Source organism: Carettochelys insculpta, chromosome 4 (assembly GCF_033958435.1).
Source record: "Carettochelys insculpta isolate YL-2023 chromosome 4, ASM3395843v1, whole genome shotgun sequence".
NCBI classification, from domain to species: Eukaryota; Metazoa; Chordata; order Testudines; family Carettochelyidae; genus Carettochelys; species Carettochelys insculpta.
The window spans coordinates 20,031,424-20,059,282 of record NC_134140.1 but is presented as its reverse complement, the minus strand read 5'-3'; the positions used below and the strand labels follow the sequence as shown (position 1 = coordinate 20,059,282).

The window sequence follows — 27,859 nt, the reverse complement described above, 5'->3', positions numbered from 1 at the left end:
CCACATGCTGTGTTGGAGCTGGGGCTAGCCTGCAAGATGAAATGAGTCCCTGGCTCTCCTGATGGCTCCATGCTGGAGCTCTGCAAAGTAGCTAATGATATTGCCACACTGATCATAAACAATGAATTCTAAATTCTTCCCGTTTCCCACTTCCTGCTCACCTGGAGTGATGATGTGAAAGAATACCTAGAGAGGCATTGTGGGACAGTTTCTGGGGCTTTAAAAAAAAAAAAAAATCAATTTTACCCCTGGTTAATCTACACCGTTTTAGCTCAACACTCCACATTTCGATTTTTCGAGTAACTTCATTGGGAAGTCAGCAGTACAGAAGTCGGCATTATAGCCACTTAATATCAACTGCTTAGTGCTGAGGTGTAGACAAGAGAGTTTATAAAGTTGTCCATAGAGGCTTAAATTCAACTTTATCTCCTAGTGTAGACCAGGCCTAAGTCATCCTTAAGACATACCTTTTCTGCTTGAACACTTTGATCTTGACCACTTCAAACAAAATTCAATCATTAAACAATTAAGCCAGTATATTTAAGAACATAAGAACATAAGAATGGCCATACTGGGTCAGACCAAAGGTCCATCCAGCCCAGTATCCCATCTGCCGACAGTGGTCAATGCCAGGTGCCCCAGAGAAGGAGAACGGAAGACAATGATCAAGTGATTTATCTCCTGCCCTTGTACTGAAGGCTAGGGCACCATACTTTACCCCTGGCTAATAGCCATTTATGGACCTAACCTGCAAAAATTTATCAAGCTCTTTTTTAAACCCTAATAGAGTCCTGGCCTTCACAGCCTCCTCCGGCAAGGAGTTCCACAGGTTGACTGTGCGCTGTGTGAAGAAAAATTTCCTTTTATTAGTTTTGAACCTACCACCCATCAATTTCATTTGGTGTCCTCTAGTTCTTGTATTATGGGAAAAGGTAAATAATTTTTCTATATTCACTTTCTCCACACCATTCATGATTTTATATACCTCTATCATATCGCCCCCAATCGCCTCTTTTCCAGACTGAAAAGTCCCAGTCTCTCTAGCCTCTCCCCATATGGGACCTGTTCCAAACCCCAAATCATCTTAGTCGCCCTTTTCTGAACCTTTTCTAACGCCAATATATCTTTTTTGAGGTGAGGAGACCACATCTGCACACAGTACTCAAGATGTGGGCGTACCATAGGTTTATATAGGGGAAGTATGATATCTTTTGTCTTATTATCTATCCCTTTTTTAATAATTCCTAACATCCTATTTGCTTTATTAACTGCCGCTGCACACTGCGTGGATGTCTTCAGAGAACTATCCACTATAACTCCAAGATCCCTTTCCTGATCTGTCGTAGCTAAATTTGACCCCATCATGTTGTACGTGTAATTTGGGTTATTTTTTCCAAAGTGCATTACCTTACACTTACCCACATTAAATTTCATTTGCCATTTTGCTGCCCAATCACTCAGTTTGCTGAGATCTTTTTGTAGTTCTTCACAATCCCTTTTGGTTTTGACTGTCCTGAACAACTTGGTGTCATCTGCAAACTTTGCCACCTCACTGCTTACCTCATTTTCTAGATCATTGATGAACAAGTTGAACAGGATCGGTCCCAGGACTGACCCCTGGGGAACACCACTAGTTACCCCGCTCCATTGTGAAAATTTACCATTTATTCCAACCCTTTGTTTTCTGTCTTTTAACCAATTCCCGATCCATGAAAGGATCTTTCCTCCTATCCCATGACCGCCTAATTTACATAAAAGCCTTTGGTGTGGGACCGTGTCAAAGGCTTTCTGGAAATTTGCTATTATGATGTTAAAGTAATACCTACAGTAGAAATACAAATTCTGCAGCAGTGATTGATCAACTGCAACAGCACATCTGGTATCTTAAGATGAATATTGTTATAATAAATGTTAACAATTTTATATTATGCCAAACAATTTAGTCATCTACTATGAACTTTTTGCCTTTGGGTTTTATTTCCAGTTATCAGGGACAAGCATTTCATCTAGTTGAGAGGAAGTTAAATAAAGCTTACTTCAATGTAATTTCATTTCAGATATTCTGCATAACAAACAACTTGTGAAGGAAGTATGAGTCATTAACCCAAAGTGCAATTTCTTCACATTTTAGTAACCCCCACTTCAGATATTGGAATGGATTATGGTAAGGTGAGAACTAAATGACATAACTGAAAGCTATTCAATAATTTTCTCAACTCCGCCTTTTGTAAAGCCATTAACTGCCTGAAGATTTTTCAAACTTCATCTTCCTGAGAGTGCAGAGCTGCTCCTCCACCCCACAACCTGGCTCAAGGGCCTGACAAGTCTGTCCACCCCCTGAATTACACAGGCAGAGTAACACTGCCTCAGCAGGCAGCACTGAACCATGGTCAATCCAATGAGATCAGTACAAGACAAATGTAGATTTTGCATTAGCTATGTCAACCATAATAGCTCTCCGGCAGCCGTCCTCGAACATTGGACACTGACCACTTTGGTCACAATTGCGAACTCCACTGCCCAGGGAAAATGGAGACTGGAGGCCCACCTCTCCTTCCCCACTTGCTACCCCCTAGATGCCCAACCTGCAGAAGTCTAACATTTTTTGAAATGCCATTTCATTGTTCATCTTGACAAACACAACTAGTAGCTCTCCTTTGTAGTGTACAGCTGACTATGCCAGTTGCATGCTCCAGATGTCCTCTAACAGATACATATCAGCTCCTGGTCTGTGTGGAGAAAAGGCTGGCGCAAGAACAACTATGGACCAGACACAGAAACCTGTACAACTATGAGCAGATCGCACACAGGTTGTAGGAAAAGGGTTATGAAAACAACGAACAGCAGTTCCATGTGAAAGCAAAGGAACTGTGGTAAGCTTATCCGAAGGCCGGCGAGGCCAACAATCAATCTGATGCCAAGCTATAGGCCTGTCACATTTACAAGGAGTAGCATGCCACATTTCAAGACCCCACTGCCACCTTACACACTGTCATGGATACCTTCAAGAAGTCAAAGTTACACACACACAAACACACACACAGCATGAACAGCAAGCAGGAGGTAGAGGAGAAGGATGGGGGACATGTGGTTAGTGGGGGTGAGAGTCCAGCTATGCCAGGAGCTAGGACTTTTATACGACTGAACCACAGTCTCATCCAGGAGTCAGCAACCTTTCCAAGGCGGAAAGCCAAAATTTGACCTTTTGACTTTTCTGTACAGTCCAAGTGCCAGTAATAGCCTTACTTACAACAGCTTCATTAATAAATAAATTAAGATGAAGAGCTTTACCATTGAGCTGTGTCTGGTAGCATGGGGGAGAACCCTCGCATGCAGAAGTAGGGCTGGCAAGTGAACTGAGAGAGAACTAGGCAGTCCCTGGGGAAGCAGGACTGTCAAACGTCTTCGTGGAATTAACCACCTGTCCGAAGGATGGTGGCAGAGATCGTCAAGGTAGCAAGGGCAGGGTAGAAAAGGAAAGCAAGAGGGCTCAGCCCTCATGCCAGACAGTGGGCAGAGTTGAGGTCAGATAGACTAAAAAATCCCTGCCCCAAGGAAGATGGCAAGCTGGGGGCAGATGAACAGTGGATGGGACAGAGGCTCAATCCCTGTCCCTAGAGGTTGGGGGCCAACAGCACACATGAGGGGGCTGAGTGGTTCAGTAGCTGTCCCTGGGAGATGGAGGTCAGATGGCAGAGCTGGGGGGGCAGAGGGGCTGGAGCTCTGGCCCAATCCCACAGCAGAAGCGCCATCCCAGCACTGTGTTCCGTCCCCGTCCTCTGCTGCAGGGGAGGAGGGGTGTGGCTGAGCTCCAGCCAGTGTGCCACCCAAAACAGGCTCAAGTGCCACTCATGGCATGCATGTCAGGGTTTGCTAACCCCAGTACAGTCAGTCGCAGCAACTAAATATGGCTGAGCCCAAAGAAGGTGAAGAAGCATCAGGAAAACATATGATTTTATTTCTCATTACAAAGATGGAACCCCCTCCCCAACTTCGCAGGAGACAGCTATTGATTTTTTGTTAATTTACCCACACTAGAAGCAGTTGCAGTACAACAGAGGTAGAGTAGATATCTGCTTTTCACTCCCTTGTACAGCTGAGCAGAGGGGGTACGCAGAGCAGTTTATCTTCCTGAGACATCTTGATGAAACTTTCACATAGGTTCTCTGTCATCTTCTCTCAAAAATTTCTAGGGAGTTGGCACCCTTCTTTCTCCTCAGCAGGGCACCTGGAGAGTTTTGGCAAGCACTACTGCTACATGCAGGTAATAGCCTAGAGGCCCCAGCTGGCTCCACAATGTCATTAGCAAGTGTGCGTGTGTTACCCTCAAGAGTGAGATATTAACTAAAATTACCACTACCTGTGAAAAATTATACCAGTTTTCAGTGCCATTGGTCTACACTCAAATTTCCACAACTGAACAATTCAAACCTGAGTTCTTCCACCCCTTATCAGCTGCACCATGCACAAGCACTCCAAAGCAGAAGTATGAAAAAACATGTCTTGTTTAAATCTTTGGGGAAAACAAGGAAAGGAAAAGGAAGTTATGAAACTCAACTTTTGCTTTCCATAGCAACTATACTGACAATGAGTCCTCTGTGTGTTTTATCCACAGCTGCTACCATCGCAGCCCCAGAAGTAGCCCCGCCACACTCGAGCTAGACAAGAGGGGTGGGGGAAAAGAAGATTTGGGATTACAGTCCACGATATTCTCCGAGTCAGTGATGCATCAGACTATGACAGAAGGCCTAGAGAACGATTACAGCAGACTGTAGGGAGCAGACAGGAGTAATGCCTAGGAGTACCAGCCCGAGAAAAAGAGGGGTATGCAACAATACATAAGGGGGCTTCTTTGGCAGCAAACACAGATGCTAAAGATTCTTGTGGGGCTCTACAGGTTCAATAATGCGGAACTCCAAAATATCACCTCACTACACCATACCTCAACCTCCCACATGGTATCAGGGGCTGCATTCCTACTCCTGCCATGACATTCAGGCAGACATTAGGAACAACTACAGCTTTACATCTACTGATCTGAGAATGCCACAGTTGATGCATGTGTAGATAAAATGTATATGACTGTTCTTTCCTCTTCTTTAACCTCAGATACATACATTTACTATGATTGTGAAGTATTTGCTTTTAACTTACACAGAAGTTTTTGAAATGTTTTCATTGTTCAATGCAACTCTTATTTAAAAAATAATTCATGTTTATTAGTTCCCAATATATACTGCCCAGAAGTGAAACCACTTACTTACTTCTACTGTAAAATGTGACACTTCATACAGTGACAAAACTGTGTAGTAATCATAAATGTACACCACGCAACACAAATTTAATAAATTCATTGTCAATATTACATTATTAGATATACTCCGAACAGCACATCATTCATAACAGGCCCCCAAACAGCAGGGCCACATACAGCACAGTACAGCACAATGCATCACTGTCGCTCACAGTTAAAATGTTCTTTCAAGGCCTCTGAACTCTCTGTTGAGCTTGTCACATAGCCCTTCTGTCTCTATTCAAACTCAGACTTCAGTCCCTTGGCTTCACAGATATTTTACAGGATACAACAACAACCAGCTACAACTATTAGGATAGTTTTCTCACTTCAAGCCAATCTTGTAAGTAAATAATGCCAGTATCACTTTAATCTACCAAAAGCATGTTTAATTGTCATTCTGAATCTGCCAAGCCAACAGTTGACTATTTTCTTGATGCTGTTATACATCTTTGGGAGCCACAGGAATAAGGGGTAAGCTGTGTCCCCTGGGGTCACTAGTGGCAATTCATTATCAACACTGGTAAGCTACTGGACAGGAAAGAAAGCCTCTACTTACAGCTTTCTGAACTGGTTATTTGCTAAAAGATACAAGTGTCATTCACTCTGCTTGACCAGCCAACTTTGATGTTGGTAAAGCATCCGTTGTGATCTACCAGTGCCCACATAATCATAGAAAAGTAGCTCTTTTGTCAATGTACTCTGTGGCAAGGTGCTCTGGTGCCAAAATAGGAATATGCATGCCATCTATCACATCACACAATTCAGGAATCCAATTGCTGAAAACCCACCCATTAAATTCCACGCATTGCCAAGAATCAACATTCTACATGGTAGATGATTAATGGTTCTGCACACTTGCACGACAATGGCCACCCACAGTGGATTTTCAAATTCCATATAACTTCTTGCTTGCAGGTAGCAAACAACTATTGAAAGTTTCCACAGAAGAGAAGTAAACACCAATTGCTCTGTCCGTGCAGATCTTATTCTGGTGTTCCAGCTCTGGGGCAAACTAAGTATTCAGACCTAGAAACATGGCCTTGCATGTCCAAAAGTTGTGCAGCCACTGCTCATCATCCCAAACCTGCATTATGATACAATCTCACTCGTCATTTCTCAGGCCCAGAAATGGCACTCCATCATCCTCCCATCAATGCCTCCAACAATGTTGAATTGGATCATGCTATGTCCCACAGCAATCTGGCCTTCAAGAAATCACCTTGTTCCATCACCCTGAGTGACACATTTTTGCCCCTCCATGCACTGCTAAGATTTCTGACAGTCTGCCAGAAAACGATTAGCTGAATACTGGGCTACCTAGCCATGGTGCACAGCACATCACCATAGTCATTCCTGGAGAGTACATGCAATATTGAAGAAAGCAGTAAAGTGCTCGCATACACAGGCAATATACTAACTGCATAAGCTTTCTTGACAAGGTAACTTGAACTGACAAAAGTTCATACAGCTGTCCCACTGTACTGTTACACTACAGACACAACAGCAATGGGAATCATTCTTCCACCATCACAGTTTAATGTATCTCCCTGAAAGGCAGTAGCTAGGCACTGAAAGAATTCGAGCATTGACCCAGCACGCTCTGTATTGGGGATTAGGTCAGGAGAGAGATGGATCAGAGGGGTGGACTCTTCACACTGTCTAGAGAAACATACGTCAGCACAAGCATTCAGTGTAGATCAGCTCTTAGAATGCACCTTACTAAACTGAGATCAAGTGAGATACTGAAACCTAGATCTGTACATAAGAGAATGAGCCTTTTCAGTGATCTTTAGTTTTCCCACAATGGAACCCAAATGTATTGGCTTCTAAGGCATACTACAAGACATATAAGTTTACTCCAGGTGTTTTCAGAAGTTGCAGCCTTTAAGGACATTGGGTTTCTTTTGCTAAGCTCTCCTTAGTTGACACTGCATCAGTTTTGCTATATTTTAATAGCTGTGGTTTAATGTGCAATTGGATCTAGAGAATGAAATAGGCACATTTTAGGAACTTAAAATAGGCTATTCCCTATTTGTATCAGTTCTTAATTCCTCAGAAGAACAAGACTAGGGACTTTGTAGGCAGAGTCTACCGCTTACCACCGCATCCAGGAATTCAATGCATGTCTTCAAATCTGGCCTAGTGTCACAGAACCGTCTGAAGAGAAGTCTCCCTATTGGCTGCTTGTCGCAAAGTTGATTATAGTTTTTTTCTGGGTAAAAGAAGAAATTGAACAAAATTACATCATTTTACAAGCCAAGGTGCTGTTCTTCATACTCTTTCCCTATCCCAGTTAGAGATTTTAATAATGCTTTTTATGTTCCAGAGTCAAAACAAAAAGCAGTCAAGTAGCACTTTAAAGACTAGCAAAATAGTTAATTAGGTGAGCTTTCATGGGACAGACCCACTTCTTCAGACCATAGCCAGACCAGAACAGACTTACCTAATAAACTATTTTGCTAGTCTTTAAAGTGCTACTTAACTGCCTTTTGTTTTGATAGTGTATAGACTAGCATGGCTTCCTCTCTGTTAATGTTCCAGAGTGTTTATATTGCAGATTCCCATTCAAACAGGGCTAGAAAGATTTTATGTGGTCATCATCATATCACATGAAGAGGACTAAATCAGCTGCAAAGATCACAAAGGAAAGTGACAGACACTTGCTTACCACCACCCCTGCCACCGCTGCCTATAACACACCATCACAGACAAACAATACTATAACATTTTTATATTAAAATTAGCTGCTAATTGTTAATATATTAAGGAAAAACACTTATCTATAACACCGGTCCTGTATTTTGCATAGTAGAACATCAGCCCCAATGCAAACAAAAGCAACTTCATGCCATACTCATATGAAAAGTCTCATTGCCACAAGCAGGACTATTCGTGTGACTAAGTACTGTGGAATCAGCTTCCCCATTTGAATTCCACTACAATCGTTTGACCAAAATATCTGCAGATCCATGTATCCAACATCAGATGGAGAAAGTACATCATCATCATCAACTATTTGTATTATTTTAGCAGCTAGGAGCTCTACCCATGGACCAGGACCCCATCATTTGAGGCACTATATAGTGAACAAAGATTTTTTCTGTCAAAACAGTCTTATGGTCTAAACAATGCTTGGAGGAACGCTTGGTTATTTAAAAAAAAACAAACAAACTACCATACAATAACTAATCTATTGGAAAGCTTCTACGTATACCAAGCAGTTGGCCAATTAAAACAAAACTAATAAGAAATCAGCCTCTCTATGATTCCTGAAGACAGTATGCATATTAATGATGTATGTCAAGGAAAAGTGTGTGAGTATTTTTTTTTAAAATAGCCTTGGCCAAGGACAACTGGATCTTAAATTCAGGAGCCTGGCAAGGTGGGTTTGGAATGTTTTGTTGGTTGACAGGGGAATAAAGGCAAGAAGAAAGAAAGGGAATAGGGAGAAAGAGACCAAAAGCAGAACAAGAGGGGAAAAAATGTGGATTAAGGTATTAAATAGTATAGTCAAATTTTTTTGGGGGGTGAGGAACAAAAGATGATTATTTCTGCTTGTTTTACAGATGCCAAAGCTGATTAAGAAGTTTCATCTTGGTAATTTTATTTGCAACATCTGTATCCAAATAGGAGTTAATGTGCTTTCATGCCAGCTTGGTGCTTATGCAGAAGCTTTCCACTTCTAAAGGTTTTGGACTGAAGGGGTTTATGTTTTGATTTCAATTCCTCACAGTTCATTTAAGGAGGCTCTTAAAACATAAGCAAAGAAATATCCAACTTGAGGCAATTACATCTTATTACTTCAGAAAGGCATGTTATATTCACAGCAGTATACACAGATTTCCTTGTACAGGCCAATCTAATATTATTGCTATTAACTTTTTAGCATCTCCAATTTAACATTCAGGTTAAAATGCTCAGTTTTTGAGACTCAAACCAGAACATAATTATGTCTTTAAAAAGGTAATTTAATGAGAGTGCAAAAGCAGTTTTCCTTGGGCAAAATCAAGAGTTCCTGTGATGTTTATTTCCCCTCAGAAATTCTCAATTAAATTAGAGGATCTGAGGTCCGATCATGAACTACCAAAATATTTAGTCAGTCAGAAACAACGCTTTCACTAGATAATGTCACACTCCTATGAGAAATCAGACTTTATATTATATATACACACACCTACCAATTGTATGTCTAAGGTCTTCACAGTAACTGAGGTTTGGTAACTTCAGCATCTCCTTCCATTTTTTACTGCGTCCATTTTGTTTGCCACACCCACCTAAAAGAAAAAACAAAGCCCTATACAATCAAGAGTAGTTTGCAAATCAATCCAATGCCGCAGCAGGCTCTCTCCTCTCCGAAGAGCATAAATTGTAGTGTCGGGTCACTCATCTCTGTAGAAACAATGAGAAGTCCTGTGGAACCTAATAGACTAAAAGATTTTCGGAGCATAAGCTTTTGTAGGCAAAGCATTAGGGTTAGACAAAGTGGGTCTTTGTCAACAAAAGTTTGTGCTCCAAAAAAACCTGTCTATAAGGTGCCACAGGACTTCTCATTGTTCTTACAGATGCAGACTGACACAGCTACCCCTCCGATTCATTTATCAGAGAAGGGCCAAATATTTTGCAAGTGGTACGTACTATTTTTCCTGAAAGCAAGGTATCTCACATTTGCATGTTTTGTCTCCTAACATTTCCCCATTCCCTTTAATATCTCTTGTGCATTCTGATTTTCATATATGCAAAAATATTTAGTATCCAAGCACTTTGTACTTGTATACAGAACATCATGCCTTTGGATGAACCCATAATTCAAATTCACTTTTAAAACTAAACACAGGATTGTGACACATCAACAAGATCAGAAAAACTTTCATCTATCCGGATGTGCATATTTAAGTAAGTAAATACCAAGCTATATTCAGAAGTTTTATGATAGGTCAGAAATCTGCAGTGAACTTCATTCCTTTATTAGCATCACAATTCCAATATATTAACAAGTATGTTTCTATTATTAATCTTCACAGAAAATACAATCTCACATGTATATTGTGATGCCATGCAGAGTTCAATCAACACCTTCATGGTGCAATTTCAAAGGGTTCTCAAATGCAACTGACTCCCTTCACAAACTTCAGGGGAAAAAAGTGGCAGACAAGGTAACAATGCAAAACTGAAGAAGTTGAGGAATCATAGCCATTAAAATAAGGATTCAAGCACTCAAAATCAAGTTTTACCACACTAATAAAAAACAAATTGCATATAAATAGCCTTTTCTAGTCAATTTTCTTAGTAAGACTATGCAGTGCTTTTTTAACCCCCCTAGAAAAAATAGTGCCAGAACTCAAACCCCAAACTTTGCCCCCTCCCCAGGCTTAACCCTTCCCCCCACTGCAGTCCCAAATCACCCCCTTCTGCCCCCAAGCAGCTTAACCCCCTCCCAGCAGCCTCAAACCACCCTCTCATACCCCCAGAAATCTTACCCCCCCAACACAACCCCAAACCAGCCCCCCCTCATCCCCAGAGGGCTTAACCTCCTCCCCAACAACCACAAACCAACCCCCTGCAAACCAGGATTCACTCACCTTACCCAGAACTCAAAGCTCCACATTCTGCTCTTTCACCAAGCCGTCTCCCCTTCACCACAACTGTGCGGCTCCCCCGAGTCCTCTGGCAGGGGCAGCTCCTAGAGCCCCGTTGTGCTGAAGGAGGACTGAATTTAACTGGTTTTAACCAATTAAATTGAACCTTAAGTCCTCTTTCAGCATGGCAGGATGCTGGAAGCCAGAAGAGAGCGAGAGCAGCAGCTGCCACTGCCGCCACCGCAAATAGCTCTTCAAAGAGCCACATGTGGCTTGGAGCTGCTCAGCTGCCTTTTAAAAATGGCAGCACCAGGAGAAAAGGTGCTGTCATGTTGTTCCATGGTGTTAGGGCAGAAAAAAGCCCTGAGAATAAGCATTAATACTACCATTATTATGGCACCATTCAGTGACTCAAGTCATGGGCACAGACATCACTGACCACTATACAAATAGATATTCTGTGTTTCAGCAGAACACTAGAACTGGAAGAGACCTTGAAAGGTCATCGAGTCCAGTCCCCTGCGCCAAGCACCATCTAGATCATCCCCAATAGGTGTCTATAGTACCTGCTCTTAAATGGTACAGACTGTACAATATACAGAGTAAACAACATGACAGAATTAACTGCTGTAGAAACTGAATCTTTTGAAGACATAAAGGCTGATCCCCATTCTGACACTTGCCTCTATAGGCTTCTGCTTAAAAGTTTCCCAAGGTTACAGATTCCCTGACCCTGGGAGGTAGCTGCCACCACGCAAGTGAGAAAACCCAGGAACCAAGGAACCCTATGCTGATAACCCCAAGCTCTTATCCGTCTCTCCTGAGAGAGGCTGGAAACAAGATGAAGAAATTAAGCTGCAATAAGATAGCTGACCTTTTGGTCTTAGGAATGAATATACATAGACCTTTCTTTTAGGGCAAAGGAATCAAATAATTGCATTTAAGAAAAAAAAGATGGTTTATTTAAAAAAAAAAAACGATAAAATATACTAAGAAAGTGACAAAGCACACTTGATTGATAGGTGTTACCAAAAAAACCCCACATTTTAAAAAAAATAGATAATAACACAGAGAATTACTTCCCTGAGATTCAATTTAGAAGTTACAACACATGTGGGGGGAAAAATACATCAGCCAGCCTAAGTCATCCTTCACCAAACACAACATAAAAAAATAAACTGATTGCATCTAACTAAACATTTGCTTTCTAATTACATATCTGTATGCCAAGATTGTGTTGTGGCCCTAATATTTTCTGGATTCATTAAACCAGTTTAGGATTAAACATCTTGGTCTCTTTACTCTAACTAGACAAAACAAAACACCCCCTTCAGCAGGTAACTGTTTCATTTCAAAATCTCTCTCTTTCTTCCCATTGCCTCACCTGGCTGCTTGCCAACAGAAAACCCATTCTCTCTGGCTTTAACACTTTACAGGCATTCCTCCATGATGAAGACTATCAACTTTAATGTTGTGTAATTTTTCACATTTCATATATATAAACAAATTTCTTTATTAAATTATCTCACAAAGGTATATTTAATTCCCCTATTGTATGATGAAGGTAATTATATAAGAGATTTTAAACTCTCCACATCTGTGGTGTCCAACCAGTTCTGAAGCAGTAGCCACTATAGCTAATTAGCCACATTTTTCTGAAAATGTATTTACTGTTTAAGCTAACTACCCACAGTCAACCAGCCAAACAGCCATGACGCTACACAGCAACCTTAAGATCTTTATTTTCTTAACACAGGTAAAATATGTATACACATACATTTTGTGGAGAAGCTAAGTGTTCAACAGACATCATAATTTTTAAAAGAGTGATTTATCAGTTTAGGCATAACAAAATGCTTTACAATTATATATAAACTTCATGCTTTACAGAGGTTTTAAAAACTTTTAATTTTACACATTGAACCAATACAAACGTATCGGTGTGACAGAGCAGATGTGGAGAGTGAGAAATTTTTGACGCCATACCCTTTGGCAATGAACTATCACAAGACACAGTTAACCACACTGGGGAGGGGACAGGAAGAAAGGGTGTGCACAACATGCTTACAGGATGCATTACATTGACTTCAGTTTTCTGTTTTTCTCTAGCTCTGCCAACACTCAACTTCAAACTTCATCACAAAGACACAGTATTACAAAGCTCTTCACAATGAACCACCCCAAATTAGGAGAATATCTTCAGTGCTCCAGTAAAAATGTTTAACATCTGCCCATCTGTGCAGTTTGATCTTTCAAAGAGACCCATCTCGGATGCGAGATGGATGGGCCTGTGAACTCAGGGGAAGTAAACTTTGAAGGAAAAAATGCTAAGTGGTGTAAGACTACATACATGTTAGGAATCCTAACAGGATGCACTAAGTTTTTAAATGCCCCTTTGGTCTTGGGACCTACTGAACTACTTCTCTGTTAGCATTCTATTGCTACTCTTCTAAAGAGGGTCTCACAAAACAAAAACATTGCAATTGCAGCTTTGACCAGACAATGCTGTATAATGTGTCAAACAACCAAGTTTTTTGATAGCACAGTCCACTTATAACAGACGGAAAGGAGCCATTATTGCAAAATTCTGTTGCAGAAAACTTCTGATCTATGCTATATGCTAAATAAACCAGCTTCTAAGGAATTTAAGGAATACCTCTAAGACCACTGCAATGAGCACCCTCGTTCGGGCCTCAATATTAGTACATAATCAGAAATGCCTGTTGGTATTTTGCCTCAAATATTGTAAGAAAATAATACATCCTCTGTCCTTCAGTTTAGACAATTTTTAAAGATCACAATCCAGACACATTCATCCAGGTATATAAAGCTGAACACCTTGTTCATGATACACTACAGATTGTGCCTCTCTGGTGTGGCACCCTTGGGACCTAAATAGTCCCAAATGAGGAAGTTTGCTAGACGAGGAAAGGTCCCCCCCACCCCCCAAGCTCCCTGCCCCCAGCCTGCGTGGGGAGCTCCTCTCTTTGCAGGCATCCCTGCTGCCAGGCTGCCAACAGGCATCCCTTGCTCAGCCAGGCTCTTCATTGCGGGGCTGCTGTCCGGGATCCTTGCCTTGGCAGGGATGCCATGGCAAGGCTCCCTGTTAACTCCCCAGCCCCAGTGAGGCTCTTGATGGGGCTGAAGCCAGGGATCCCCATCCCAGCCAGGCTGGGCTCTTCCCTTGCCCCTGCAGGTCTCCCTCCAGCCATGGGACTTATGGGCTCCCTGCAGCAGGGCTGCCAACACAGCTCCCTGCCACCAGTGGGACTATCCCAGCAGGTAGATTGGCTTGGGGCAACTGGGGCACTGTCGTCCAGCAACATCCATGGTTGTGCAACTAGGCTGATTCTTTCTGTGTGTTCTAGGTCCTATTATAATTAGGAATATATCTACAACAACATGTAAAAAAAAAGTATCGGTATCTAATACTAAGAGGACTGAATGCATCTCTTGAGGATCCAGCAAGGTTTTTTGGTGTTAATGTTTTTAAAACCACACTGTTTAATATACAGTTTCTGTAAAAATAATGCAGGAGGACAATTTGCTTTTCAGCCAATGACTTATCTTGTTGTGATCCCGTTATATTTCTGTGGCAAATCAAAACAATCCATAGCTGAGGCTGTAGTGATTATGGTCTGTGATGGTATTTACTGATTCTGGTGCTCCTGCCCTGAAATCTCGCTACAAGTGCTTCAGACAAATTCTTATCGAAAGACGAATGCTGCACTTTGCCAAAGAGCAATCATGAAACTGACAGGTTCTGCACTTTCTGTTTATGGCTGAACAACAGGCTTCATACCTGAGCCAGTGCTGCTTAAACGTAATACACGAAGTTAAGCAACTCAACATTGACAAACTGTACAACTGCTTGTATACGAAGGATAGATGAAGTAGAGTGCCTGGCATTAAATGAGAATATTGATAAAAGCCATTACAGAAACTTGGTGGAATGATGATAATTAATGGTGCATGGTGATACCAGGAATCAAAAATATACAGGAATGACCGATTGGGGGAGTAGCACTATATGGCTATGTCTACTTGGTGCCCCAACCTTGAAATAAGCAAACTGTGTAGCTTCTTTCACGTAGATTTCAAGATAGGCTACTCTGGCATGTGGCACTGTCTAAGCAGTGCCACATGCTGAAATAAAGCCCTATTTCGAGGCATCCCTATGCTCTTCATGCAATGAGGTTTACAGGGATCCTGGAACAGTGCACCCATTATCTCGTAAACTTAAATAACATCGCTGTGTAGATATAGCCTATGTGAAAGAAAGCAGAGTTTCATAAGTAAAACATCTTAAGTGAATCCCGCAGTACCACAGAACACCAAGAAGTCTTGTGGCACCTTATAGACTAACAGATATTTTGGAGCATAAGCTTTCCTAGGCAAAGACCCACTTCATCAGATGCATGAGTGGGGGGGCGGGTAGTTTCAGAGGAGTATTTAAAGAATGGGGTCACAGAAAAAGGGAGGGCTAGAGCTGACTAGGTCTATTCAGCAAGGTGGAAATGGCCCATTATCAATCGTAGGTACCAAAAGAGGAAAGAAGTCAGATCAGACAGGGGGATATGAGCCATTGTAAGAGTCTAATGGGGAGATAGCAGTACCACAGAATTTGTATGGATGAAAATTCAGTGCTTGAACAATAAGAACATAGCAATAGGACTATAATACTGAACAATATGACGACAGAGATTATGAAAATCTCAAAATTAGTGCATGTTTTTGCCATAATAGCCCCTCTAATGGAGGATTTAAAAACAACCCCATATTGATGGGGTATGTCATAATTTCAGGATGGAATGCAGAAATGAAGTTTCTAGACACCATAAATGACAGCTTCTTGGAGCAGCTTTGCCTGCACCCACAGAAAAGAGGCCACTCTGGATCTAGTTCAAATTGTGGTACAGGATCTGGCAAAAGATAAGACTATGATTGCTGTTACTGAGCAGTTCACCTGCAGTGCAATTTAATTTAACATCTTTGTGGGGGCAAAAAATGACAAAGAAATTCACTGCAGTAGCATTTAACTTCACACAGGGAAACTACAATAATATGATAAAGCTAGTTAAACAGAAATTAAAATGAACAGTCACAAGGGTGAAGTGTCTGCAAACAGTATGAAGACAATCTAAAGCTAAGACTCAAATTAAACATCTGACCCAATGAAACCAAACAACTACACAAGAAGACCCAGAGCAAGAGCTCCACCTTCCTCAAAAGATCCATGATGACAAAACAAAGTAAAGAGATATGAAGAGATAGTTAGATGCCAGCAGACAATACAGATGCTATTGAATTGTGGTGGCAAAGAGGGCAGCAGAGCGTGGCAAACTGCAGCTAAGCAGCTCAGGAGAGCTGCACACATGGGATGCCCTTCTGGCTGTTCCACACACACGCCCCACCACATGGTAGGACAAGAGCATGGCGGAAGCAGCAGAGGTAGCCCCAGCATAGTTTCTCCTGTGCAGCACCTGTGGTGCCAGCTATGAGACACATGACTCCTTTGGCCCTGTCACAGCTCCTAGTGCCCCATGCCTGTGACCCAGCATGACACCTGGGATCCTGGTGGCCCTGATCCAGCAACAGCAACTCCAGTGAGTCAGGTGGAATATGGGGGGGGGGCTGGTGCCTGGCTCTGAGGGAGGGCATTTATTTAGAACAGGGAGGGCTGGGGGAAACCTGTGATGAATGTGCAAGGGCGACAACCACAAGTGTGGAGATCCTTGCTTTACTATTGGACTCTACTACTATTGAAGCTTTCAAGAAAAACAAGGCCACTGTGGAAAAACTAAATTTTTTTTTGCGTTATTCTTAACTGCAGAGGATATGGGAGAGATCCCCATACCCATAGCATCCTTTTAGGTGACAAGTCTGAGGAACTGTCCCAGTCTGAAGTGTAAATAGAGAATGTGTTGAAACAAATTGATAAAAGAAAACGTCACCAGAATCACATACTATTTACTGAAGAATTAGGAAGGAACTCAAATATGAAATTGCAGAACTACTAACTGTGGTATGTAACCTATCTTCTAAATCAGCTTCTGTGCCAGATGATTAGAGCAGTGGCTCTCAATCATTCTAGACTACTGTACCCCTTTCAGGAGTCTGATTTTTTTCTTGTGTACCCCAAGTTTCACCTCATTTAAAAACAGTTTGCTTACAAAATCAGACAGAAAAATACAAAAAATGTCACAGCCCACTATTAATGAAAAATCACTTACCTTCTTATTTTACCAAAAAATTATACTATAAATCACCTGGAATACAAGCACTGTATTACATTTCAGTGCATATTATTATGGTGACCAGATGTCTGGTTTTCAACTGGAACATCCAGTCAAAAAGGGATCCTAGTGATTGCACTGCTGACTGGGCCATTGACTGTCTGGTTGGTGGTACAATGCACCAGACCTGGTAGGTTCCTTGCTAGCTGCCCCACAGTATGGCTCCTGGGAAGGAGCCAGAACATCTGACTCCTAGCCACAGAGGTGGCTTGGGGAGGTCCACCTACTGTTCTGCCCCACAACCGCAGGGGCAGCTCCCACTGGCTGGGTCATGGCAGGAGACAATCTAGCATGATTCATTAGGACTTGCCAGATGGTCGTTGAGGCTTTGTGGCACACTTCTCTTGCATTGTTGCCAGACCTCTTCACATTATGCTCCTTGTTTGGCTAAGCTCTAGCTGCAGTATGTGCCCTGCTGCAAACCGCAGTCTGTTGCCCATCACTGGCACCCAGGAATTCCAGGTATGGGTAGTCTTGTTGCCGAAGTGCTGGTAATGGGACTGCAACCCCATTTCCTTTGCTGCATCCCTCCCCATCCCAACTCCCCCCCCACATCTCCATCCCCTCTTATTATTATTGCATCCCTCCCATCCCATCTCCCCTGTCCCCCATCCCAGCATTCTCCTATCCTCTCAAAGCCACCACTTCCAGGACTCACTCCAAATGCCCAGCACCACATTCACCTCCCTATACTGCTGCACTCCCATTACTTCCCTATATGCATCATATGTGCATAACAGACTGTCTCTCTTTCGTGTAAGGAGGTGCATGTATTGCAGCGTGTGTGTGTACTCTGTGAATAAAAGTTGCAGCCTTTTTGACCTATCCCTTTTGCTGATATGCACACAAAAAATTGATGACATAAAATGTGTCTAATCATTTCATAACCAGTTTTTCAAAGAGAAGAGATGTCCAAAAGAAGAAGTGTATAATTTCTTAAAAAGTGAATGTTGTTGACAAGTGTCTGCAGGAAGGACAATGTATCATACCTTTCTCTCTACTTTTGTCTAGCTATATTCTAAATTCTTCACTGAAATGCTCTTTTTTGTGTATATCTACTACCCTGGAGTCCTGATCCTAGTAAGATTCGCTAACTAATAATGTGGAAGTAAATGTGTTAGTTCAAGTTAGATATGTACACGTGAATAGACACAGGAGTCAGTTTCTACAGATATCAGAGGGGTAGCCGTGTTACTCTGTATCTGCAAAAACAACGAGAAGTCCTGTGGCACCTTACAGACTGAACAGATTTATTGGTGTATAAGCTTTCATGGACAAAGGCCCGCTTCATCAAATGCATGTAGTGGAAATTCCACAGATTTATTTACAGTAAACGCTTTAATATCCAGCATTCTATCATCCAGAACTCTCAAGTCATCAGCATTTTAGCCATAAGTAAACCTTAACCAAGTTTTCCATAGATCTCTTTGTGGTCTCTCGATAAGGAGCAGGACATCTTCATATCACTCTCCTATTTGTGAGTCCCTTGATCCCTGATAGCTCAATTCTGGAAGCACAGGTCTTATCACAAAAGGGGCAGGTGTTGGCAGCTGTTGGAGAGGTGCAGAGCAGTTTTTGATGCTCTTTTCTTCTTCTCCGCCTCCCTTGTCTGCACTGTGGTAGGACCCCTCAAATTGTGCCATCCCATCATGGATTACTGTTCTCCACTGGGACAGTATTCAGCAAGGTTCTCCCAGGTGTCAACACCAATGCTGCATTTTTTCATGTGTGCCGCCAGCATGTCCTTATATCACTTCCGCTGGCCCCCGATGCTCCTCTGTCCTTCCTCCAATTTTGAAAAAAAGAATGTTTTAGGAGGTGCTGACTAGATATCCAAACCATGTGACCAGTCTAACAAAGGTATTCATGAATGATAAATCTTCAGCACCATGACTCTTCACCTTATTGATGGCAAGCTTCCAGATGGCGTGAAGATTGTCTATAAATGAACAAGAAGCTTTTCAATCTCCGGAGACTGAAAGCTAAAAGCAAGACCTCCACAACCTCAATCATGGAGCTCCAGTACGTGGATGACAAGATGGTTGCTGCTCTCTCTCTTTCTTCTGTAGCCCTTCAGACGTTCACTGAAGCACACAAGAATTTCAGCCTTACACCGAACATCAAAAAGATCAGTAACAGAGAGATAGCCATGCTAGTCTCTATACTATCACAACAAAAAAGCAGTCCAGTAGCACTTTAAGGACTAACAAAATAATTTATTGGGTGATGAGCTTTCGTGGGACAGACCCACTTCTTCAGATCATAACCATACCAGAACAGACTCAATATTTAAGGCACAGAGAACCAAAAATAGTAATCAAGGTTGACAAATCAGAAGAATTATCATCAAGGTAAGCAAATCAGAGAGCTAACGGGTAGGAGGAGGTGGGGGAAGTCAAGAATTAGATAAAGCAAAGTAGGTAAAGATCAGGGTGCTCCAGTAACCCTCACCAATGGGACAATCTCTTGTACCATCTATTGAAGTCAATGGTGAACTGATGGAAAGTATGGAGCACTCCCCATACCTTAGAAGCATCTTTCACTAAAGTCAACATTGCTGCAGAAATCCAGCAGTGTAAATGCTGCTTTTGCCTTCCTGAGAAGAAGGGACATCTATTCCAAGAATAAACTTCTTGTATGCCGTACAATGGTTGTTCCAATGCTACTGTACTGCACGTGAAACCAGGACACCACACAAGCATTATCTGAAGGCACTTGAACAATATTATCAATACTGCCTCAGGACAAGCCTGAATATCTGTTGGGAGGACAGGTGCACAAACACTGGTGTCCTGGAAGAGCTAAATATGACCAGCATTGAAGCCATAAGTACAACACAGTGAAAGTAAACACACATAAATACAGCAAATACAGTATAAATTTACAGGGTGCAATGTTGTTGTTGGTAAATAAAGTATTCTGCATACATTTTTGTTCGCTTCTTAATATCTAATCTTGTTCTTCTTTAGTGTTATGCATTGCTAGGTATCCCTCTATTATTTCCATTTGAATATCTGGCAACCTCCCAATCCTGGGGCTGCCAGATATGAGTTTAAGGTACAGTGTAAGTATATGGACTGGTGTGCATTTCTGTGTTTCTGCTCTATGGATTTATATTTGGGATTCAGGATTGAGTCTGTAATGGACCAATTTCACCTCTGATATGAGGCCATGCTACCACAAACACAAATTAAGACCCTGTTCTAAAACCATGATGTTTTATTTGGGAAACTGAGGCAGAGACAGTAAAGAAATTCATGATCTGAGCTATGATGAGGAGGGGATGAAGGGTGCAAGGGAAAGTAGCTTATTAAACCCCCAATTTACCCATCAAAGTTCTGAGAATTGTCTGCCTTATGTAACAGGAAGCATCACTGGGAGTTGAGTAACTAGCTATCTGTGACTTTCCCCAACATATGCTCAGGTGCCTAGGGGAGGAGGCTATGGAACATGGGGAGCAGGTCAGGTAGTTCATCATAGGATGCAGAGGAAGTCTATGCTTCAGATCCTTTTCCTGCGCCTCTGCCAGGCACCTTAGAAGTTTGGTTTCCTCCTCCGTGAACCTCAACTTGTACTCGTGCATTTTACAGTTATGCTCCCTACATGCTCTTCTCTTCTCTTGTTCTGTGAATATCACCTGTAGCATTGTTCTACTCCATGTTTTCCATTTCAGCATGTGCTTCTGTGTGCTAGCTGCATCTGCTCATTGAATATTTTGTCCCAGGTATGTTTCTTTCACCTTCTGATTTGAGATAGACAAAATGATGGATGGTTCATGGGAGTAGGTAACATAGAACCTGCAGCCCTGTTTTTAGAAGACAGACCAAGGGTAGTCTTTATAGAAGAAACACTGTAAAACCAAGGTTAATTCACAAACAACTGAAGCAGTGTTCTGAACAAAAGAGATGTGTTATATATACAAGGCCCAGTGAGCCATTTGAGCTCCTAGCAGGCAGGCAGGCACAATGCACTGTGCAGGGTGGCTGCACTGACTTTCAGGGAGTAGACATGGTAAGAGTTTTGCTCTTGTCCCCACTTTAAGAACATGTGTGATGCTTGCAAAGTATAGCTCTCCTGGCTTTGCTCAGGAACTGTGACTTTGCAAGGGGGCCTGAGCTCACAAGAGGCCTGTAAGGAGATCTGTAGAAGGGCCATGTGAAGGGGAACGCTCACTGATGCTGCTCTTGGGTAGTGTGTGCTGGTAACTCCCTTCCCCACCCAACACACACAGGGAGGTATCTCTCCCCATGGAATGTGCTGCCTGGCCCCTAGGGATATTAGCGTTTAACTGGTTAAATGCTAAGACTCGCCCTAAACAGCTGAGGTTTACCTGTTTCAGTTAACCAGCAGCGGATACAGTGGACAGAGTTGTTCCACCCCTCTGTGGCTCACCACAGTGGGAGAACTCCAGGATCCAAGATCTCCAGGACACTCCATGCTGGAACTCATTTGCAACCCTGGTGTATTCATGATAAAATGTCCTGCTCTGGTGTAGTGGCTGCTGTGCTCACCATGCTGGATAAATAAGTCAAATTCAAACTTTCCAGAGGCTTTTCCTCTGTACACTGCAGAGCAGAAAGTGATGGCCAAAGCAGACACACTGGGGCACTGAAGGACACCTCCCGGAGTCCAGTAACATAGAACTTAGCACTGCATTTGCACTGACAATGAATTGACAACACAGGGTCAAACTGAGTGGTACTCCTCTCATTTAGCAGGAGAACAAAAATCACCTTTGCCACCAGAAATAGCAGATAAGTATCCCATCCACCTTTGCAAAATATTTTTAAATGTATGGTTGAAGAGCACTCACAAAATGCAAGTTATAGTGTTGGTTCATGTTTGCTTCTACACAAATACTTGCGCAACAAACTCCAAAAGCCAAAACGATCAGATAGCATTTGGTGAGAAAGTTGAGTCAGCTCCACCCAGTTCTACAAACACACAACTGTGTCAGAAATATGCTGCAAGGTTTATCTGAATATGTGAGGAAAGGATTGGTCCTCATCATGTTTTTTACTTTTGAAACAAAAAAGTTCAGTGACAGGAAATAAAGCAAACACGAAGTTGCAATCCCCCTCTATCAGCCATAAACTTCCATAATACAGCAGACCCTTGAGTTACGCAAGGGTTCCATTCCATGCAACCTCATGTAACACGAATTTTGCGTAAGTGGAGTGTCCAGCTTTTTCCCCAGAAGAACACACGTTCTACAGCTGGGGAAGCAACAGAAAGGTAAGTCCCGGGGTGGGAGGGCAGTTGGGGAGGGTTAAGCCTGGCGGTGGGTTTGGGCCGTGGGAGGCGGGGGGTAAGCCTGGGGTGGGTTAGGGCTGCATGGGGATGAGGGGTGGAGTTGAGCCAGAGCCCTCCTCAGGTGGTGAGCCAGGCTGTGGGAGATTTGAACTGCAGCTACACACAGGGGGTTTGAGCAAGGGCAGGAGGAAGGAACCAGGGCCATGTGCAAGGGGTCTGAACCAGTGTGATGGGGGTGTTGAGCCAGAGCTGCACACGAGGGGTGGTGAGCCAGAGTCAGAGCCAGGCGTGGGGGTGGGGGGTAAGCTGAGCCATCAGGGGGGTTGAACTGGGGCTGGGGAGGTTGAGTCAGAGTCACACCTATGGGGTAGTGAGCTGGAGCTATGCATGGGTGGTGAGTAGAGCTGGGGGTGGGGGTGGGGGTGGGGGCTGAACCAGGGCAATGCAGAGCCATGGGGTTTGAGCCAGGGCTGGGGACAGGAGCAAGTTTACTGCAATTGGAAATCACGCATTTCCAGGGTTTACTGTATGAACTGGGGGTCAGCCGCGTAAGAGCAGGGTTGTGTACTCTGGGTTTGCACACTCTGAGACCCTACTGTACATGATGTACTGGCCAAACCCAAGAGCATATAGTAATATACAGTATCAATTATTCACAACTGGATCTAAATAAAGCTGAGGAAATAATAACAATTTTTAATTTTTTGACAATTCTGTGTTTACATTTGAACCACAACAAAGCTCAGTGAAAGAGGGGCCCTCTTTCTTTATTCTCTCCATTATTTAATTGAATTGATGCAAAGAATCATATTACGTTACATGGATGCATGTACAATAGCTTAATAATTTTTAAACTGTTAGACATTTTGTTCAGAAACAGAATACACTGTACGGGGCTTATTTTAAAATCTTTAACCTTCTTTTCCCCCCCCTACCTAAGATTCAAGGACGGGCTATTTTTTGTCTTGACCCCCATAATTCTTTGTGGCCCAACTTGCCCAAATTACATCATGATACTGGGAAGTAAAAGCAACTGGGACTTCTATAAAGATCCTGCACCCTTCTTGGAGGCTTTTATATTAGTCTTTGTTTTATAGGCATCTGATCAATTGGAAGCTGCACATTCCTACTTGCTGGTAGGTAAAAGGGACTTCCTTCTCTTTTTCCTACCCCGTCACACAAGCCTCCTCCTAGTAGGCTATGTGGCTGACTACAAAATTTTTTCTCCCTTCCACTAGTTTCACATTTTCAGACACCTGCAAACCAGAAGCTGACAGGAAAAGGATACTGCCCCAGACTTTTTTGGGGAGTATCCTCACAGAAAAATCCCAGCAACCCCCTTCTTCATGTCTATAATTAGCTAGTAAGATAGGTCTTCTGACGAGGTAATATCTGAATTATTTTTCCATTCATGTATATTTTTTCAAACACAAGCACACTATGTTATGCAAATAAAGTGACCTGCACATTTATATAAAAATAGAAGATCCATTAGACATATTTTAGGGGTTATGCTGACCAACAAGCATCCATCACTTTCACCTTACCATCAAACATTTAGCACTGTACTTCTCCAGCCAACCACTGGACCCGCCTGTGTGATATAACTGCTCTTTTGGATTAACATGGGTTTACTCATCTCATGTCACTTCCCTATTATTTCCACAAGAAAGAGAAATAGCTTTTTCTTTCATCCCTTACAAGATCAAAAAAAATGAAATTGCTCTTTCAAACTGATTAACCTTTCAGAATATATGTCAGAATATACAACAGGCATTCACCTGCCATGACCAGAACATTTCTATAGACTGAAAAGCTAAAAAGATAACCCACAGTATGACCAAGCCCATAATTTAATACAGGTACTTGTAGAATTATTCTGATTGTAGATGTAGAGTTGAAGACTATTTGAACGTCAAGAACAAGAAATCGGCAGACAGGAGAGTCCCACTTGTATAAGCAAAATGTATGCTCATTGCAGAATACATTAAAACCAACAACGAAATAAAACTAAAGAAACAGAAGCATCAGGGGAGGCAAGTTAATTTCTCTTTCTATTTTGCACTGCTCATTATGTTCCTTTTCCAAACCCACAGGATAGAATACTTGTGTGAATCTAATACCTCCCTATAAAAGCCAGAAGAGGGAAAAATAATTAAGTGACCCTTTTAGGCTAAAACTTTTTGGGACAGCCTGCAGAAAAACCACTATATTTGAATTTCTTCGTTAAAAAAACTTAAGAAACTGTCCCATCTCAGATCTGGATTTTAGAGACTCAATACCTTAGATTTTCAAAAACTATCACATAAAATTATGTACACATTTCTGCAACTACTTTATAGGCACAATCTTTCAAACAAGTCTGTGGCAATATGCTTGCAGAAATCCCAGCAATCTCTTCACGTCTATATGCGGCTGGAGGTTAGGACCCACAACTGAAGCCACTAGAATAAGTGGCCAGGCTTTCATATCGACGGCATGTACTCGTGAACAGTTTGAAAGTCTAATGCATAAACATTTTACTTTGTGCAACCAGTATCTGTAGCCTATAATTCTCCCATATTTTCTCAAACCTGCTCATCCTGTAAATTTACATTGGCTGACATGAGGTTTAGCTAATCTGACCTAGAATATAGTATTGTGATTTTACAATAGGATATAAATGAACATGGGCCACATTCAATTTTAATGTATATAGCAGAGATATTTAAATTAACAAGATTAAGTGGAACAAAACAGAGACACCTTCAACTTTACATAATATGACTGACCACTGGCCAGAAAAGCCTGAGCCAGAGTTCTGTCAAGGCAACCCCACCCAAAGGGTTATAGGAGCCAGCTGAGCAAACCCAGGCCTGATGGCTGGCAGCTGTGAACCCCAGAGCAGAGGGGTTATATAAGGCAGCTGGGAGTGCAGGAAAGGGAAAAGACAGAGCTAAGGGTATGGAAGTCTGTGGTCCCCTGTAACTGGGTAACCAGGGGTGTTACTGTCATCAGCTGTATATAGGAGGTGGTGAGATTTTCCCACAGAATGAAAGCATGGGTGCCTGGAACTGGAATGGTCTCCACTGAGTTTCTGACAGAACAGAGACTGGAGCCCGGGAGTGTGAGAGGCCCTGCTATAACAGATAATCTTTCACACACACCCATTATTTTTAAAACGCGTTTTAAAACTCCCAATTGATTTTGTTCCTATGCTCTTGGGCATTTAGGGTGTGTCTACACAGGCACAAATCTTCAAAATAGCCATACTAATGGCCATTTCCAAGACTACTAATGAGGCGCTGAATTGAATATTCAGCACCTTATTAGCATTAGGACGCTTCCGGCCGCGGTGCTTTGAAAGCCCCGCTTTCGAAAGCACGTGGCTCGGCATGGCTAAATGGGGGTCCTTTTCGAAAGGACCCCGCATCTTTCAAAATCTCCTTATCCCAATCAGTGATAAGGAGATTTCAAAAGGTGCGGGGTCCTTTCGAAAAGGACCCCCGTGTAGCCGTGCCGAGCCGCACACTTTCAAAAGCGGGGCTTTTGAAGCACCACGGTCGGAAGCGTCCTAATGCTAATGAGATGCTGAATATTCAATTCAGTGCCTCATTAGTAATCTTTGAAATATGACTATTTTGAAGATTTGTGCCTGTGTAGACACAGCCTTATAGTAATTTATATTATTGTAGCACAGAATACCCCAAGTAGGATTACAGTCTGGAACGCAGAGCAGTGGCTCTCAATTTTTCCAGACTACTTTCAGGAATCTGATTGGTCTTGTGTACCCGAAGTTTCACCTGACTTAAAAGCAGCTTGTCCACAAAATGCAGAAGTATCACAGCACGCTATTACTGAAAAATTGCTTACTTCCTTGTTTTTACCATACAATTATAAATCAATTGGAATACAAATATTGTACTTACATTCCGGTTCTTAATATACAGGGCAGTATAAAAAATAATTTGTATGAAATTTTTGTTCATAGTGACTTCACTAGTGCTTTTTCTGTAGCCTGCTGTACAACTAAGCAAACACCTAGAAGAGTGGAAAATCTCTGCATACTCCTGAGATACGCATATCCCTGGTTGAGAAACAATGATTTGAAGAATAAAGTAGTATCTCTTTAAACAGACTGGGGACCTTCTGGTGGCATTCTCCATGCCATATGTTTTGGAGAGCAGCAATGTGCAGAGATAACTAGGCCTTAAATATTGTGCATATTTAGTAAACATTTATCTGGACACCCCTACCCCTGAAACTCATGTAATTTCTTCTTATTCTTTTTGTCACATAAGGGGCAAAATTCAACATAGTCTCACTTTGCATAGTGCTACACAAAGGAAGACAGATTCTCTGTCACAAAGATCTTACTATCTATTTTAAAACAAGATGCAATATGTGAGTGTAATAACTTGTTAAACACTCTTATGCATTGTGACACAAGGCAAGTCAGTCTTTGCATCTCCTTTTGTCTAATGTCAAGTTTCTTACTCAGTTACAGCCTATTTCCAGGACATCTCCATCTTTCTCAAGGGTTTTCTTCTATACCATCTGTTGTCCTCTCCTCGCTTCCCCCATCTTTCAACAGGTGATAGCCAACCAAGCACTTATCTAGGAATACGGTTTTCTGACATTTGTACACGTCCAAACCACTTCAGTCCTCTTTCTTGAACCACTGTCTCTACTGTATCCTGGCCAGTCCTTTTTAACACTTCAGCTTGGTTACTTTTATCCCATCAGCTAGCATCAAGTTTTCTTCATAAGCATCTCAGATGAAATATATGAAGTTTTCTGTTTTGGGTTTCCTAGCATGTGACAAGTTTCAGAAACATAATATGGGTATTATAATACCTTGCTCTCACATTTGTGAGTCAACTTGTTCCCATTCTTGCAGAGCTTGTATTGCCTCTGACAAAGAGTACTCCGAACTCCTCTATGGCTGGGTCTACACGTGCCCCTTCCTTTCAAAAGGGGCACATTAAGGGGTGGGTTCGAAAGATGCTAATGAGGCGCTGCAATGAATATGCAGTGCCTAATTAGCATAATGGCAGCCACAGCGATTCGCAAGTGAAGATTTTCAAATCACACACCACCCATGGAGACAGGGAGGGTCCTTTCAGAAGGTCCCCGGTTTTTGAAAGCCCTTCGTCCTATCTGGTGATCAGAAGAAGAGCTTTCGAAAACTGGAGGGGGGCCCCCTTTCGGAAGGTCCCGTCACAACGGGCAGCACACAATTTGAAAAGCCGCACTTTCGAATTGCCGAGGCCACGATTATGCTAATGAGGTGCTGCATATTCATTGCAGCACCTCATTAGCACCTTTTGAACCCGCTCATTAACATGCCCTTTTGAAAGGAAGGGGCACGTGCAGACACAGGGTATGAGAATATAGTCTTCCTGAATAGAGTAACTGATGCCATTTGAAAGGAGTCTTCCACACCCAGCCCATCTCTG

The 27,859-nt window shown here is 42.3% G+C and overlaps 1 protein-coding gene across 1 annotated transcript in view; it reads right to left on the bottom strand.

Moving 5' to 3' along the window:
- GRK4 (G protein-coupled receptor kinase 4) overlaps positions 1–27,859 on the bottom strand; it is a 94,400-nt gene that overhangs the window by 59,512 nt on the left and 7,029 nt on the right. Inside the window, exons 2-3 of the mRNA XM_074991708.1 lie at positions 9,475–9,570; positions 7,396–7,508 (exon numbers count right to left, since the gene is read on the bottom strand). Coding sequence (XP_074847809.1) covers positions 7,396–7,508; positions 9,475–9,570 — 209 coding nt within the window. The remainder of the gene's footprint in view (positions 1–7,395; positions 7,509–9,474; positions 9,571–27,859) is intronic.